Here is an 18,707-nt window from a genome sequence, read left to right as displayed (position 1 = left end):
ACCTTTTGGTTAGCAGCCGTCGCTTGCCATACCTCTTAACCATTCCAGTGGTTACCTATGGGGAAAGGGAGAGATTTTTTATTGACTCAGTCTGGAATGGGGCCCAAATATCAGTTAAAGAGGACCTTAACTTTTTTTTAAATCAACTTTATTGAGATGCAATTTCCATGCAATAAAACTCATAAATTTTAAATGTATAATTTTGGTGAGTTTTGACAAATATATATGAATTTATTAAGCCAAATAGAACTCTTAGCTTTTATATTTAAATCTCCTGCCAGAAACCTGTGTTTTATAATTAAAAAACATGTTTTTAGAAGAACTCTTTGAAATTACATATTCATACCTCACCTCATTTCATAAAAGCAGCTTACAAAAATACGTAATTATAGGAAGATAACATAAGTAGAAAGAAAATAAAATATTAAGAGAAAACAAGAGTGTGAATTTAAAGTATAGCTGAGCTAAAGAATGCAGACCGTGAACTCTCATTTCATTTGTTTATCCAAAGGACAATTAGACTTTATACTTCCAAAGCAGTCCATGTGAAAAGGGAAACCCAATCATCTGTTTTTGAGTATGAGAGCTTTGACGAATTTAGGGTCCTATTAAGCAAATAAAATTTTCCATCCTCCCTTTCAAGTATTTATTATACTTCAATCCATCAGTGTATTCCATAAGCTCACTGAAGGTTTGTTGTTGTTGTTGTTGGCAGCACAATGTAATGAAATGCTACCCAGTCCTACACTATCCCCTTGATAAGTTGCAGATCAAACCATTGTGATTCATAGGGTTTTCATTGGCTTATTTTAAGAAACAGATCACCAGGCCTTTCTTCCTAGTCAATCAGTCTGGAAGCTCTGTTCAACATCATAGCAACACACAAGGCTCCACTCACAGACGCGTGGTGGCTGCACATGAGGTGCATTGGCCAGGAATCAAACTTAGGTCTGTCATGTGAAAGGCAAAAATTCTACCTGAAACACCAGTATCCCCATCATTGAAGGCTCATTCCCAAATATTGTTTGCCCACAAGGAAAAAAAAATTATGTGTGCCAAATGTTAAAGTGTTATCCATGGCATTGACAAAGAGAGTGAAGGGTGACTTAAAGTAACTTTCTGTGAAAAGCCAGCTTCCGCTGGAGTCCAGGAAACAAGTCTCATAAAACCACGAAATCTCAGTATAGGGCAGTAGTGTGCTGGAGCAAGCTCCTACCAGCTTACAAGAGCCAATCATTAAATTTTAGGGAATTTTTATAAGCCAGTTGTTAAACATAGCCATTATTAAAAATTGAAGTATATAAATTAATATATACATATATGTATTATATAATATGTATAATATATTACATATAATTATATAAACTTACAGTTAAACAAATTATATTAAAAACAAAAGTAATAAGTGCTTAAAACTCATCGCTTCCCAATTATTTTACTACATTTTACTGTTAGCTATGTTCTGAAGGTCATTTATATCTGTTGTATCTGTATGGTGGAAATCCCATATAGTGGGTGCCACTGCACATCTCTTCCCAATTCCACATTCAGTGAGGTCACATTGGGAGATTGAATTTGACCATGGTAGAAGTATTTACACCACAGAAACCAGCAAATGCTACAAATCAATTCTTGGTTTATCATTTTGTTGATTGCCTAGACATAAAAAAGTTATGAAGAAAAATTTAATAATGTAGATTAAACTTAAAAGCATGCCATGTATGTAGTTGCTACATTGAGGAACTATCCTTCTAGTATTCAAAAACTGTTAATGTGATTCAGCAAAGAAGTCCCTCATGTCACTGATGAACAAGCTGGGTTCCAATCCATGTCTTCATTGCTTCAGTTGTCTTACCAATGTAAACAAAAGTATCAGCCACCATTCATGCTGGAACTACGCTGATTTGTCAGTTGCAACCATTGATTGGCTTCAGCTACACAAACTCTACAAAAATCCACAAAAGGATTCTGTGAGAACCAATTAGCAACAGGGAATTTATGGTGAAGAGTATTGAACGTGTTATTATTATTTGTAAATTGAGTGACACTCATCTTTTATCAGTAAAATTTGTCAGTAAAACTTGTAATAAACTTATTTAGATATGTTATGCACACCTTTTTTCCCTAGATTGCTGGTTGTTAAACATTTACCAGCATACTACTACCTGAAACTAAAGATCTCAGGGCACAAGTGCTAAAGACTTTTTTTCACATCCACCTAGGCTAAGAGTAGAGTTAGGCAGAGTGAATTTTCTTCACCCTGTTCCAGAAAAAAAAAAAAATGCATTTACGTTTGCACAGACTCTCCCCTAAACCCTAGACAACCATTTTACAAATGACTGAGCTGACTGGGCAGAGTATCTTGAATGACTCAGAGCAAAGCAATCAAAATTATTGCAAAAAACGAAACAACTTTTTTAATACATTCCCTGCTGATGAGAGAACTAAGGAATCATTTGCTCAAAGAATAGGCATCGATTGCCCAGTGCTTGGATCAGGATGAACAGGGCTGGCCTTGGGCATCATTGCAAAGTGCATATGTTTGGCAATTTTTCATCTCTCACCTTAGAGCCTGCCCCTTTACCTGACTGATAATGCCTCTTTGCCTACTGCCTTTTTTCCATCCCTAAAGGCTTTGCTCTTCTTTCATCTATTTAAAGCACAGAATAGCTAGCTCAAAAGAAACCAAACCGTGTAATCCAGTAAAAAACTCAAATAGCTTCAGGAGCCCAACATTCTCTGTCTAAAATACATTTAAATGCAAACCTTCAAAAATATATACATGTCAAACAAATTGTATCTATAGGAAAAAATAGCTCACAAGCTGCCAGTAAGCGAGCCCTACGTCTAGTCTTTGAAGAGATATTGGCCAGGTAATAGTTTGCTGTGATGGGGAAAATGTGGGTGTTTGGAAGCTAATATACCTGGATTTGAATTCTGGATTCACTGTCTTAATGTGTGACTTTGGACAAATTACCAAATTTCTTTGAGCGTTGGTTTTCTTATCTGTAAAAGTGGAGATTATTACTACCCAATACCCAGGGTTGTAGTGAGAAATGAATGGAGATGTATAGAAGAAAGCATCAATAAATATAAGATGGCTCAATAAATGCTCCATTTGTTTCATGCTATCAAATGGACCAAAAACCAAAAATAAAACCCATTGCCGTCGAGTCAATCCCGACTCATAGCGACCCTACAGGACCGAGTAGAACTACCCCATAGGGTTTTCAGGGAGTGTTTGGTGGATTTGAACTGCTGACCTTTTGGTTAGCAGCCATAGCTTTTAACCATTATGCCACCAGGGTTTCCAAATGGCTCAAAGGGACTCTCAAGATCAGTTAGCCCACAGAACGCGAGGGAATTCATCTTTGATGGTGGGATTTGGGGTGCTAAGGAGTGTGGTGGTGCAGGTATCTGGGGGTGTACAGCCATGGCATGGCCCTAATAGCCAAGTTAACACTGTCTACTGCACTTACATATAAGACAGGAGAATAAGACCATGGGAGATTTTCTTCTGTAGCAGAACTAGTCTTTAGAGAATGCATGGACAAAGATAAGGAAGAGGGAAGGATCACAAATTTTGCATTTTGGAAGGGGTTCTATGGTCTGAATTTCTCTCATCTCCACTCCTGAAATCAGAACTAGTCAGAAGTTCCCCTGTTCCCCTTGCCTATCCCCTTCTCCCCAGCCCTCCACAGAGCTCTGAGTGGTGCTGTCAAGGTGGGTGGTTTTCCCAGCCTTCCACAGTAAGCCATTGTTTCTGAAGGTTCCACTCAGAAATGGTTCACGTGACTGGTGGTTGGAGACGAAGAAATCTTTTCTGTACATGCTCCTGTGGAATGTGTGATCTGAGTGAGGCTGCGGCTCCTAATATGAGAAATAACTTGCAGAGAAAATGGCAAATAGCTCTTGGTGGGAATATTTGGCAGGGAAAATTTGTCCAGACTTAACTAAAAAAAGCGTTGTAACCTCATTCTCAGGATCTGCACAGTTTGTTAATTCAGAGAGGATGTTAAAAAGACAACCTCTCTCAGTTTCTGTTTATTTTGAGCTCATCTGTGGTAGGACTATGAAAAATAAAAATATGATATCAATTCTGGAATGTTATTCATAGATAAATTGGCTCAGCCTTACAAGGATTATCAAGGCTTGATGCCTGGTATATTGTCAGGCATTCAAAAAACCTTGATGAATGGATAAATAAATGAATAAACGATTTTACATTTCTAGTAGCAATGAAAGTATGCTTGAGCATCATATATTGTATATCTAAAAAGAATCTATAATCACTTGCTTTTAATACTGGTTTAATTTTGATAAGTTTTGATGGGTGCTTACGTATATTTCATGGGAAGATCGGTGTGAGTGAGCCAAAAATGTGCTTTGAATATTTCCTAAATATTTATTAATACCTTATACACACCTTTGCTTCAGTGCTTGACCAATGAGTCCTAAATCGTTCTGTGAAACAACATAGCCCAGGAATTTCTGCTTTTTAAATAATTGTCATAATACAAAGAAAGCATGAGTGAGAAGCAGGACAATGGAGCTGGCTTCCAGTCCTTGGGATGAGAGAATTCCCAGAAATGTTAGGAACTGCCGGAAATGCCTGGTTGGTAATGCAACTAACCATGTAGATTCTCTTGGGCTGAAAGCCAGACAGTTCCCACTCTGTTTTGTGACAGCTACATTCTGGGGAAAAAGACCAGTTGCATCAAACCAGCAGCTGTGTAACAGACCACCGTGGCCGAGATGATTCTCAAAGCCGTTTCCTCTCTACAACTGCATGCCTTTGTTCAGAAGGTGCCAATGATAGAATGGAGGTGGGCTTTCCTTATTGCTAGCATACGCTTCACATGCTTGTCCTGCCTTACGTTATAAATAATTTTCTGAAGGCAGGGCCTGTGGATAAGCTACCCTCGTATCTCTTTCCCTTTACCGTCTCACATTACCATTGTGCCTGACCCAAGGAGGGTACTCTATAAATGATTGTTGAATTGAACCCAACACCACTTATATCCAATCCCAATAATAATTACTCCGTTTCTCACTAAGTGGAATAATTCCTTTGGGAAATGGCAAAAGTCAGAAAAGGCATCTGAAGCAGCAACTTGACTTCTCAGATCGTCCCCCAAAGCTCTGTAGAGCTCATGTGTATTGTTCAGAGTTCAGGCAGGGGCCTCTCAGGATGTAGGGATCTGCTGCTCTCAGGGAGAGGAATTTGTGGTGACGCGTGAAGACTTTAGGTGCTTTCTCCTTTCCGCTCTGGCTTGGGACACAGTGAGAAGCAGGAAATAGAGTCCCTGAGGTTAAAAGAACACTTTACATAGAGCTGAGTAGCAGTATTACCTCCTCCATCCTTTTTTAGGAAAAAATATTGGAACATGGAACTAAGCAGCTCAGCAGCCACATTCTCAGGATATTTGTGATGATGGTCATCTTTCAACAAAGGCTCTGTGCACCCACAGAGTGTAAACAAAGCCTGTTCGTCAGCCTCACCACTGCTTAGTCCTCAGAGCCTGAGCTCCTTGAGATGATGCCCTGCCAGGTGGGCTGTGTGAGCGAGTCCCCATGGTGCCCATTTGGGCACAACATGGGAAAAGATGTTAGAGAGAGAGAGGCAGTCTCCCTGAGCCTTTCTCTGTGTGTGTTCCTCTCAGGATGGCGAGCGTCCTGCACTGTGTATATACAGGGATCTCCTGAATCCAGTCATAAATAAATGGCAAGCTGTCTTATTTAACTAATAACAACATATAAGAGAAAGGGAACAAGCGCTCTGACAGAAAAAGAGAAACCTGTTCTTCCTCCCAGAAGACAGAAATTCTTTGTGTTTAGAATAAGCGAACAGGGATCACCTTTAGCTTTTTCATGAAAAAAATGTGTGTGTGTGTGTATTTCTTGCTTGTTATCTGAGTTTCTACTGCCTAAATCCTTTTCATTAGAAGGACTATGCCTGACATGGAGCCCTGGTGGCACAGTGGTTAAAAGCTACAGCTGCTAATCAAAAGGGACAGTTCGATCCACCAATCGCTCCTTGGGAACCCTGTGGGGCAATTCTACTCTGTCCTATAGGGTCCCTATGCCTGACATAGCCTTTCTTTCTTTCTTCTTTTTCTTTCCACAGTTAAGCAGAGCCACTCACTGCTCCAAAAGGGACCTGTTCTATTAAAGTCATTTCTTCTGGCACATTTTTTAACCTATCTTAAAATGATAACAACCGGGCCTTGATAAATTAATTGGAAAAACTTCTCTAATGGGCTTTGTTAAGTCTTTTATTTTAAGAATTGCTCTCAGTAGAATTTATTGGTGAATTACTTGATATTTTCCTAGCATTAAATTACTTCCCCACTAAGGATATTGCAATTATTTTCCTCCCAGTAATGAAAAGAATGAAACTATCCTCAAATAATTCTAGGTTGTGTACTGGCCCTTATATCAGTAGTTTTAAAAATATCCCCACCAGAAGCTATGAATTAAAAATATAAGGCTGCAAAAAGGGCAAAGCATTGAAGAATAGGAAAAATAGAAATTAGAATGTCCAAAAAAAAAGCCATTAACTGAAGAATAACAAAACAAATTGGAACTGAGGAGGACGAAGATTGTTCACTCAAGGAGGTGAGGGTGGGGTATCAGTCTGGGGAATGGAAAGAGCTGGAGCCAAAGTAAAGCACAACCAGAAAGGAAATAACAAGCTCCGTTAATCCAAAGAAATCTAGCACTTTCTAAGGTAGGTACAACCTTGGAGATTTTAGTTTGTTTCCTCATTGATAAACAAGAAGTTAGCACTGATAACAATCCTTGATAACACTTCCTCTGGAATGTACAACATTCCATGTTTCTGCTTCACAGTCTCCACCGGACATGCATGAGTCAGGCTGAGAGGTGGGAATTTGCCCACACTGCTTATGAAGCTGCTGAGGGTATGGTCAGGCCTAAGAGGTGTGATCTTGCCATCCTCTTCTCTCCTTTAGCTCATCTCATACTAAGAAACAACGGTCATTGCTTTATCTAGCGATAAGGAATACAATGAATCATCTATAGATCTTGAGTTGAAAAGGAAAACCAACTGGCAATTATCTATGCTTATGAATGGTAGCCTTAGCAGCTAGTCTGAGTACATTGGCCTAGAAAATGCTTCCCAAACTTCTCCCAATTGCTTAGAAATTAAGTCAATGGGCAATTTGATTTTCTGTATTTTTTGTTTGTGTCTAGGCTTGACCAGGTAACAATGGTTGCACATACCATGTTTAAGAACCTTTGTGAGAGAAAAAAACAAACAAACCCATTGCCGTTGAGTTGATTCCAGCTCATAATGACCCTATAGGATAGAGTAAAACTGCACTACAGGTTTCGAAGGAGCGGCTGGTAGATTCAAACTGCCGACCTTTTTGGTTACCAGCCATAGCACTTAACCACTGGGCCACCAGGGCTCCTTTGTAAGATACGAAGTCAAGATTTTCATATGAATGACTGAGGTCTTCCTTAGTAAACCACTGGCCCAGAGAGCTAAGTGTCTCTCAAGTGCTCTGCAAGAAACCCTATCTTCTCCATGCAGCTCTGATGGAGCCCTGGTGGCAGAGTGGTTAAAAGCTTAGCTGCAAACCAAAAGGTCAGCAGTTTGAATCCACCAGCCACTCCGTAGAATCCCTTTGGGGCAGTTTTATTCTGTCCTGTGGGGTCGCTATGAGTCGGAATCAACTCCACGGCAATGGGTCCATGTGCCTGATGGCAGTCAAGTTCTGCCTGCAAACTTGAGCAGACTGGTTATCATGACCTGTCTTGAACAGCACACAATAAGCAGAGATTCAGACATAGTGTAATTCTATTCCCTGCACATGGGAAGGAGCAGATTGGCTAACCCGGCCAAAAGTGACTACTAAGAAGTTACACAAACCTAACTGCTATCCCGCTATCTTGCAAAAAGAGATAGCTCCACTTACGAAGAAACCAGTTTATCCATTGGGTTTCTGAAATATTTTGCTAACTCAGGGGTCATAAACTGAAACAGGTAAGTTCAATGTGGTACACACAATGCTTTTTGTTTTGGTTTGTTTTGTTTTCCTTTCTCCCTTTTTAATGAGTTACACACTCTCCAATTCACCCCCAGGCTCCACTACTCTCCATTGTCTTACATCCAAACCCATTTGGGTTAGGACTGTAGAGTACAATGCCCTTCTATAAAGCATTTAAAAAAAAAAAAAAGACAAACCCTGGGCTCATTAATTTTAGCTGGGTTTCACACTGAGTAATGAATTATACTTTTAGTTTTGGACATAGGTCATACCTTGTTTTGCTGAGGAAATGCAACTGCTTACGTATGTGGCTTATCACGGTGTACTCCCATTGTTCTCTATATCCTTCTGAAGAGGAAAAAGGAATGAAGGAATAAATCACTTACAAACATAGTTTGATCATCTGCTATATGCCAACTTGTAAGAGACAAAGAGGGAAGGGAACTCACATGTATTAAACATTGAATATTGGCCAGGAACTTGTGCTAAGTACTTTACATACGTTATCTATCTTATTTTTAAAATAATCTTCAGAGTTACCCCATGGAAAATAGATATTACATTGTCATGCCATTTTATAGCTGAGGAAATTGAAGCTTGGAGAGCTTAGATGACTTGACCAAGGTCACACAGTTAGTGTATGATGGAGAAAGAATTCAGACTCAGAGCTAACTCCAAAGCCCATGCTCTGTCCATTCTGCCATGCCTGGACTTGTATTCAAGGAACTAATGCTCTAAAAATTAAAAAGAAACTTCTCAAAAACTCTCATATTAAATTTTGTCCTAATTTAAGAAGTTCGAGAGCTTTATAGCACTCTCAATAGGAGGTCTAGGCAGGAGGGATGCTAAACGTACAGACTATTGGATTATGTGTTAATCCAAGAACCGTCATGAAAAAACCACCAGACTGGAAACTTGAACCTTGCCTGTCCAGCCATAACTGGCAGAAAATACTAGTAGCCTATGAAGGGCTTACATAATAGTCACAACAACGGGCTCAGATATATAAAACATCATAAAGATGGCATAGGACAATGCAGTGTTTCATTCTTTGGTACATGGGGTTGCCATGATCCAGAGATGACTTGAAGGCAACTAACAACAACAACATTAAGGGTTTATCATTTGGCAGTCACTGTAGCTTATATACATTATCTTTATTTAATTTTCACAATAACTATATACTCAAAAAAACCATTGCCGTCAAGTCAATTCTGACTCCTAGCAACCCTATAGGACAGAGTAGATCCGTCCCAGAGGGTTTCCGAGGCTGTAAATCTTTACAGAATCAGACTGCCACATCTTTTTCCCATGGAGCGGCTGGTGGGTTCAAACTTTCCAGTTAGTAGCGGAGTGCTTTAACCACTGAACAACCACAGCTCCTTAATAATTATATAAGTAACTGTTGTTATCCTCATTTTACAGGTGAGGAAACCAAGATGTCAAAAAATACTTAAATTTACACAGCTAATAAAAATTAGGGCTCAGATTCAAACCCCAGTCTGATTCCAGAGCTCATAATCATAGTGTGATCGTCCCCACACAATAAATGGAAGCAACTATTATTTATTTTTTTGGAAGCAGCCAAAAAGAAAGTCTGCATAAGAAATAATTAAATATCAATTCATAATAAAAGAGAGCTACAATTTTTTTTTTTCACTTGGGCCTGGATTTTTTTCTCTTAATCATCCTCTTCATATTATCAGCATACCCATTTTATAGAGACCTAGGTTGAATATGTCATTAATTTCCACAGAAAAGTTAACCTTTAGGAGTGAGCGTCTTTAACTTTTTAATTGTCCACATGTCCAAATAGATCTAAGGTTTCTCAGTCAGAGCTTTAAAGGACTCACCCTACGGATGATTCACTCTATGGGTCTAACCCTTCAGGGAAAAATTTAAATTAAAAAATGCAAGAGAGATGTCCAGTCAAGTCCTTTAGCTACACGAGGCTGCACCATTATCATGATAAGATTACATATAAAAAAAGAAGTAATGGTACTACAAGAGAATGAATAATAAGTACCAAATGAGTGCCAAAAAACAGATGTTATGGTACTTTGTGGGAAGAAGAGCAGCTATGAAGGTAAAGAAAGAAAGAAAAGCAAGACGATTAACAAGGAAGGCTTTGAGTTGCACAGATCTGGGATTGAGTATGTATCTATGCATGAGTATGTGTGTCGATTTCTTCGTCATGTAAAAATGGGAAGCTAGTTAGATTAGATAGTAAATGTAAAATGTTTAGCATAGTGCTGTTCTTATTACCCCACTACTGTCGAGTCAATTCCAACTCACAGCAACCATATAGGACAGAGTAGAACTGCCCTGTAAGGTTTCTAAGGCTGTAACCTTTACAGAAACAGACTGCTACGTCTTTCTCCCCGGAATGGCTATTGGGTTGGAACCTCCGACCTTTCAGCTAACAGCCGGGCACTTTAACCACTGCACGATTTTTCTTCTTATTGTAATATAATTGTCTGCAGTCTTCTGTATTAGACCATGAGTCTTTGAAAGCTGAGTCTGTGTCTTACACATCTTTGAGTCTCACCAACTTTTGTTCAGTGCTTAGGCTCATCCTCATTCCTGATGTTTCCTTCTATGTGAAATACTCCGTCATGTTACTCCTGGCCTCTCTCCACCCTTGACATATTCCATAATAAGAAAAATAAGTGCCTTACCTAACTGGTGAGTTAGGAAGGGTTTTACTATGTGCCACTGTTCACTTTCTCTTGATAATGAATTTTCTACAGGAAGAGTGCAGTCTCTTCTGCTCTTCCATACCAATGCCACCTAATGCCACCATGACCGAGTGGGCAAGGCTATCTCCTTCTTGGGTCTAGTTATATGACACACATTCCACACAAATATTGAAGAGGAGAGGGAGACCTAGCTGGAAAGGTAGATTAGAACCAGACTGTGGAAAAGATCTTGTTGTATCTTCATGACGTGACATTCCAGAAGATTCTTTGAAAACTTATTGATAAAGAATGGAAGGAGTCCATGCAACTAAGCCCAAAATAATTTTTGGTGTTTAGGTATTTTTGTTAGGAGGAAGTTTTCTTTTTTGGGGGAGTGGGGGAGATTGTTTTGATTGTGTTGTGGAGGTGGAGATGAGGTGTCAATATTTTAGATTTTGTGTAGAGTTCAGTTTTGTGGGTTTTTTTTAAGTTATTTTATGCTAGGGTACTAATAAATCCATTATTTGAAGAACAGTCCTGCTAAGTCGGTATTTCTCCAGTGTGGTCCATGGACCATCTGCCTCAGAATTACCTGGAAGGCTTTCAAAATGCAGATTCCTGTGGCCAACCCCAGATTGCCAAACCAGAATCCCTGGGAATGAGGCCTAGGAACATGATTTTAACCTCCCCAGGCAATTTTTACACTCAGTGTATTAAGGGCGTCCTAGTCCTACCAACAGGTAAATTCAATTTAAATGTACACTGAAGAGTCTTGTGTGTTTGTGTGTGTGTTTGTGTGTGTGTATGTGTGTGTGTAGTTATTGCTAAATCAGATTATTGACCATCCTGATTACTAGGATGGCCCCTTTTTAATATAAACCAGGGCAGCCCTTACTCAGCCAATGGCATCATCAAAACCCCTGCTTCGACCATTTTGTCTTACTGATGTGTCTTACAAATAAAACCTTGAAAAATAATGGAAAGCTTAAAATCTGGAAAAAAGAAAGAAACAAACAAACCCTGACTTTAACAGGACAGAGGTGGAAAATTGCAATTCTTCCAAAGAATCATAATTTAATGAGGTTTTCCTCTTCTCGTTCTATGTAACTAACCAAGGGTAATAGATGGGAACTAGAACCCAAACGAACATTCTCAGGCATCAGTTGCAAACCTGTATTTCACCACACTGCCTTCCTTCTCTTTGGAAAGTGTGGAGAGACACTCTGCTTAGGCTTTCTTTGTTTCTCTTGTAGATCATGCAACAGATGAGTGACCACCGCTACGATAAACTCACTGTGCCTGATGACGTGGCTGCAAACTGTATATATCTAAATATCCCCAGCAAAGGGCACGTCTTGCTGCACCGAACCCCAGAAGAGTATCCAGAGAGTGCAAAGGTAAAACCCTACCCTTTATCGCCACTGCAGCTGGGTAGGCCGTCCTGATAGTCTTCCTGCTTGGGGATTTGTCGTGATGGATTAACAAATAGCAGGGACTTCCTTTTCCTCCATATATATCAAATTGTTAAGAAAGAAGAACAGATCATTATAATTTAGGCCACAAGGAAATTGTATTTAACTCACTTTTCTCATTCGTGTCATTGGTCACTAATGCATGCACAATAATTGAGATCATCATGCCTGGTATGGAAAGCTTTTCAAAAATAAGTATGCGGACCTTCCAAGTCTGTGCCCCAGCTCTGATTAAATGCACCACACTCAGATACTCATTAAGCACAGTGACCTACAATTAGACAGTCAGCTGTGCCATTGTTTTTTGACAGGTCTGAGCTGCCCCTCATCAGAGGGTCACTTCTTTCTTAAAGCAGAGGAATACAAATGGCCCACAGATGTAGGTGCTTACTGGCAGACCTGAGAAACCAGGGTCTGCACTTCCTAGGTAGCAATAAGCTCTTTTTGTCCAAAGGATAGAGTAGAAATAAATGTAGTTAGTATACGTATTTGGAGTCAGCCAAAGGATCCCCGAGAGAGTCCCTGCATTTGTGTTCTAGCAGAGAAATCGTGTGTGCATCTGGGATTCTTTCCTAGTCTAAGAAAATCATCCTTGTCTTTCAGGGCACTCTGCCAAGCTTGTCTGTAGAGGGTAGTAATTTCAGTTTCATCCTGCCAAGCAAATATAACAGTCCTCACCCACAGCTTCTTCAAGTGTCCAAATCGTCTAGGCATTTTGGCATCTTCATTTCTGCCAGAGGGATAAGATATTTACACTAAGTGTTACAGACAAGCCTTCAGTAACCACTGATTTTATTTATTTACATCTTAAGCTTGAGGATTATTAGAAAATATTTAATGCTACTTTCTTACATAATTACTAGGCTCACCATTGTAGTCACAGATAAAAAGAGAAGGGCGGGGGAATACATAGGTGATTGTCCTCTATTTCCGTGTCTGTAAGTGTGAACCTGAGGAAAATATGAGACTGTTGACCCCAGACCGGAGCTCACCCCGTCTCAGATGAATAGTGGGTCTCATACTTTAACGTGCATCAGTGTTTTTAAAATACGGGTTCCTGGACCCCCCTGTCCCCCCCACACACACCCACATACCCTGGAATCTACAATATCAGCAACACTTGGGTCACAGACCTCACTTTGAAAAATATAGCTCAGGATCACTCATGCCTTTTCAGCCACATTCATCACCTCACAACCAGATGATCATGGTCTCATCCTGAATTCAGCCGTGTGTCTATCAGTGGTAACAATATCAATAACAGCCACGTTTACCAAGTACTTCTGCCACGCCAGACACTGTGCCAAGCATGCTGCCTGCATTATCTTATTTAATCCTTGCGACAGCTCTGTGAGAACAGTATTATTACTCCAGTCTGACAGAGGAGTAAACTGAAGCTCACCTGCGAGTAGCAAGTTGATGGAACTGGTTTGGAACCCAACTCTGCCCAGCTCCAGAGCTCTTAGTTAACCACTGTACTGAATTTTAAAGAGCACAGTGCTTCCTAAAGAAGCATGATAGGTGCTTTTTATGCAGTGTGTTTTCAAGTGATTTTGTTTAAAAACGGTGCTTAGATTGTCAAAGAAAAATCTGGGGGCTGTTAATTTGAAGTCTTGACACATACTTTCAACTAGTGTCAAATGATGCTGTAAAATTTACACCTGTAATTTAAAGCAGTTTGACTGACCTGAAATACTTCGATTAAATTATATTTTGTCAAAATTTTCCAGTGGTTTTGGTAAGGAAAGAAACATTAAAGTGCAGTTGAGAGAGTTTTAAAGTGTAGAGATAGAAAGTAATATTCAGACTGAGGACATGGCCACCTACTTTCCTGAGTCACTTAATCTACCAGTGATAACAGCGGAGTAAAGCCATCTCTAGTAACAACCACATTTCTGACACATCTTTGGTTTTGAGGTTAAAGCATAGAGCTGGTGGTTAACCAATTGCTGCTAGCTCTGTGGGCATAGCCTTGGGTATGTTTGTGGTCTATACTGCATGCATATCTTCGGGTTAAATGAGTGAAAAGCCTGCATATGAGTTGAACTGTGCCCCCCAACCAAAAATATGCATTAAAATCCTAACCCCTGTACCTGTAAAAATGACCCTGTTTGGAAATAGGGGGGTTTCTTTTGTTATATTAATGAGGCCATGCCAGAGCAGGGTCTGTCCTAAACCTTATCCCTTCTGAGTTATTAAAAATAAAAAAAAAAAAAACCAGAATAGACCCAGAGACACAAACAGGGGAGAGACACCATGTGAAGACAGACACACAGGGCAGATGCACCTACAAACCCAGGAACTCCAAGGATTGCCCCATACCAGAAGCTGAAATGTGTCCTTGGGTGATGCAAACAGTTATGCATTTGGCTACTAACCAAAAGTTTGGCAGTTCGAGTCCATCCAGAGGCACCTTGAAAGAAAGCCTTGGCAATCTACTTCCAAAAGATCATCGACTGAAAACCTTACAGAGCACGGTTCTATTCTGACACACATGGGGTCACCATGAGTCGGAATGGACTCAAGGACAACTGGTTAGAAGCTGAAGAAGGGTGTGGCCTTTAGCCTTCTGAACCGTGAGAAAATAAATGTCTGCTCTTTAAGGCCACTGACTTTCGTATTGCTGTTTCCGCAGCGCTAGCAAACCAAGACAAGCCTAAACTCACAAGCTTGTCTTTACAACAGAGGGATATGACAGATGCAGAAACATAACCCTTCTTCTCTACCTTTCTCTTTGTTCCTGCTGTAGATTTATGAAAAACTGAAGGACCATATGCTGATTCCTGTGAGCAATTCTGAACTGGAAAAGGTGGATGGGCTGCTCACTTGCTGCTCAATTTTAATTAACAAAAAGGTGGACTCCTGAGTCCCAGAGTCCCTCCTTGTAGCCGGTGATACCGCACACACAAGGCCGATGACTCTGTACCCACTTCTGTTGTTTTCATTGACAATCTACTGTGCCACTGTGCTACTAACTCTTGTTTACAAAGATTTAATTTTAATTTTAATTGCTCATTTTTGTGCCCCACCCTCTCTCCCCTCACGGTGGTACCTAAGCTGTGGATTTGCTAAATGAATTAAGCAATTTAGAAAATATAGAGCTAATGAACTATTGAAATGTGAATAATAATAGTAAGGAAACACTCATTTTAGTGTTTGTATTTTCAGTATGAAAATCATTTTGTTGCCAATATATTGGGAAGAATATCTTCTTAATCAGTCAGATAATTTGGGGTTTTTTTTTTTGTTCTATGTCATGAATCATCTTTGATTCCTGTGAAATTCCCTGGTCCATGTATCTTCCTCCTTTCCCTCTTACTTTGTTCTGCACTCAGAACATTCTTTCCAGTTATTTTCTTTTGCCGTTCTCACTTCTATCGCCATCACCTTAACCTTAGGTAAACCCCGAGGTCTTCCCTTCTGGATACCTTCCTCCAAGTCCTCTCTGTCTGCCATCGGTCTCCTCTGCCTCACAGCTGCATCTCCTGAGCCCCCAGAGGATCTCGTAGGCTCCTCAACAGAACCATGACCAGAATTGGAATATTTCGGGGAGTCTTACTACACAGAGGCGCATCCTCACAGGGTTCGCCCCAGAGATCTAAATTCCAGAAGAAGTAGGGCACCACGTTTAGGAAGGTAAATTCAGCACCAGATGGTTGCTAAGGGATTGTAGATCAAGAAGCTTGCAAACACCCCATGAGTACAATATCTTAAAAAGTCTTTAAGTCATATTCCATGAATTTTTGTTTCATTATTAGGCATATACAGGCCTTGGAGAAAAGTCTTGCTTTTTCCTTATTCAGCCCATTTCTATTTCCCCCCATCCTGACTCAATCTCTTTCCAGCCTTCTACACTCTACAGTTATCCTGTTCTAGCAACGGTATTTCTTTCAAAAGAGATGTCCCATCTAAAAATGGTTATTAATGGTATAGATTAATGGTAATGGTAATTAATGGTATAGATTAGCCCAGAGAGAATAGAGCCTCATAGTCATGGAGCATGTTCAGGAAGTATTTGAGACTAACTTCAGACAATGGACAATTCTACTTTGAAACGTCCATGAATATTTACTGTGGAATTCAAGTAAAACTTCTTTCTTCATATTATACAGCTATAAACTGACATGGTCTCTTACAGAACAGTGCCACACTGGAGGAAGAGAGCACTGTCTTTTATTTAAACCTGAAAGAGATGGCCTATTAGCAAGCCAGGGAAGTGGTACTTTCCAAGAAATGGTGACTGATTCAGGCATGTTATCAAACTTCCCAGTCATCTCCACCTTTCCTGTATTGCCTGTGGCTTGTTGTTTAAGATTAAGAATCAGGGAGATTAAGAAATATTACTTCGAGTCTTGCTCTGTTCACCTATACTTTCGTAATCAAATATTCCCTGTGTTGGTGACCAAGAGAGAATTACCATCACTGATTTCAACTCCCTCTTCACAATGGAAGTGATAAACCTCTGAAAGAAATCAAGACATCTTTAACCACTGTCTTTTGCATTTATTTAATGACTTTATGCCAGAAATTTTAAGAGATTTCTTTTACTCCTTCTCTTGTTTGTTGCTTAACTTTTAAACTCATATCACATGCTTAATTATGTGCATCCTGTGAATGAACCATACCTTGGTCACTGTCATATTTCAGACAGTCTCATGGATGAATAATTTGTTTCTTGCCAGAAGGAGAATGCATGTTAACCACATGGCTAAGTTAGTAAAGAAAACTTATTCTCAGCAGATATGGTTGCCCTTCTGAGTTAAATCTGGCCCTACACTGGCAAAAGCAGAAAATCTCCCTGAAAGAGTTCAACATCGCAGAAGAATCACAGGGAAAATAACTCAGTTAGTCAGTTTAGGGTTAATATTAAAGACTACTGGCATATACTTTTTCGTATCTTTACTTCTATCATCCCTAATTAAGAACTGATCCCTATTATGGGTAATCAATTGCAAGTGAATCGATTTTTCTTTTGAACAATTATTCTGCAGAAGGCTGATTTCCACTTCTCCTTTCCTTTGCTCCTTTCTCTCTTTCCTTCTCTTTGTCTCAAGAAATCACTTAGAATCTGTGCGCCTCTTATACAGAATGGTATTCTGCACAGCTACATTACCTTCTAAGCTGGCTTCTTTGGACTTCCTATGTGGTATGATGATGTGAAAACCTGTAACACTTGCAGAATAATAGTATTACTTCTTTGATGCTCTCGTCAGCATACTGTTAACCTTGAAAAGGAAAGGTTACCCATTACGTATGTTCCTCCCTCTTGTCCATTGTGACTTATGAGAATAAATAAACTAACAGAAACTGCTGTTCGACGTTATACAGATGTAAAAAAAATTATATTTAAGGAAACTAAAAGTTGAGTCAGAATTACTTGGTCGGTAAGATTCAATTTAATAAGAACATTTTAGAGAAAGTACATTATTAAGTGTTATTTCTTCAACTATGACGGATTGCTATAGAAATCAACAGATGGATCTCTGTAATGTGTACTGATTGCCCTTTTAAGATACTGTAAACAGATAACTAAGGTCATCTCTTCATGTCTAAAGGGGGGAAATAGTCTGTAGATGAATAATGTGACTTTAATATAGAGTTGCATGTTAGTCAGTAATTATTTACTCTTTAACACTCTACAGAATTCAGACATGATCTCAACATGGTGTTCGATTTGTGCGTTTTATTTTACTGACCATCTCGTTCCAGCCAATGTACGGTTATCCACTCTGTGTGCCAAAACCAGTAATGCCTTTCACAACCCTTTGGTCCAGAGAAGTTCTGCACTGATTTGAGTTTCTTGCTGTCCCAACCCTACATGTATACCAATCACGAGGGAATAAAGTGTGAATTGTACTGTGATCAACAGTGTCTGTCTCTTTTTTGCAATAGAAACTGCCTTGGTGAACGAAGGCACCATTCCTTTGCTATCAGAGATGAAATGTTTCATCTCTTCTCCTATAGGCTATGGAATTAGAAACACTGTACTTGTAAATACATCAACCATCATCAAAAGCTTGGATTAAAATGATATTCAAAATGATACTTTGTATACTTAAAAACCACACACGTTAACTTGAAAGATTAGATAGGAACCTTAGGGGGCAGTTAGTTTATGTTAATTGGGGAGGAACAGCTCAGAAAAGAAGGGTGAGAATGGTTGCACAACTCAAGGAATGTCATCAGTGTCACTGAATTGTACATGCAGAAACTGTTGAATTGGTGTATGTTTTGCTGTGTATATTCCCAACAACAAAATAAAATTTTTTTAGAACATGCATATTAACCATGCTAAATCGGGAGATCTTGATTTTATACGTACTTCTTCTTAAAAGATTTCCTTTCTTTACTTTCACTTCTCATAATAGTCAGCACATTATATGTTTTAGTTATGGAGGAAGTTGAACAATTTTTCTTTCTTCATGTGATGGTTTGTTTTGTGTTTATTTCTTTTTTTTCACGTATGACTGTAAGCATCTTCTCTTTTAGAAAATTTGAAGAATTTTTTAAATGAAGCTTTTGTTTTCAACAGTTTTTTTCCA

General features: G+C 39.3%; 1 protein-coding gene across 5 annotated transcripts in view; it reads left to right on the top strand.

Annotated features, from left to right (window-relative positions):
- The window catches only part of DDAH1 (dimethylarginine dimethylaminohydrolase 1), a 175,144-nt gene extending 157,117 nt beyond the window's left edge, over positions 1-18,027 (top strand). For all 5 annotated transcript variants that reach the window (XM_064282183.1, XM_064282182.1, XM_003411208.4 and 2 more), the window contains 2 exons: positions 11,947-12,090; positions 14,915-18,027. In XM_064282183.1, coding sequence (XP_064138253.1) covers positions 11,947-12,090; positions 14,915-15,031 — 261 coding nt within the window. In that variant the 3' untranslated portion in view covers positions 15,032-18,027. The remainder of the gene's footprint in view (positions 1-11,946; positions 12,091-14,914) is intronic.
- Positions 18,028-18,707: the final 680 nt, after the last annotated feature.

This window comes from Loxodonta africana, chromosome 3 (genome assembly GCF_030014295.1).
Source record: "Loxodonta africana isolate mLoxAfr1 chromosome 3, mLoxAfr1.hap2, whole genome shotgun sequence".
NCBI lineage: Eukaryota > Metazoa > Chordata > Mammalia > Proboscidea > Elephantidae > Loxodonta > Loxodonta africana.
The sequence above is the reverse complement of the archived record's forward strand: the minus strand, read 5'-3'. Positions and strand labels throughout refer to the sequence as shown.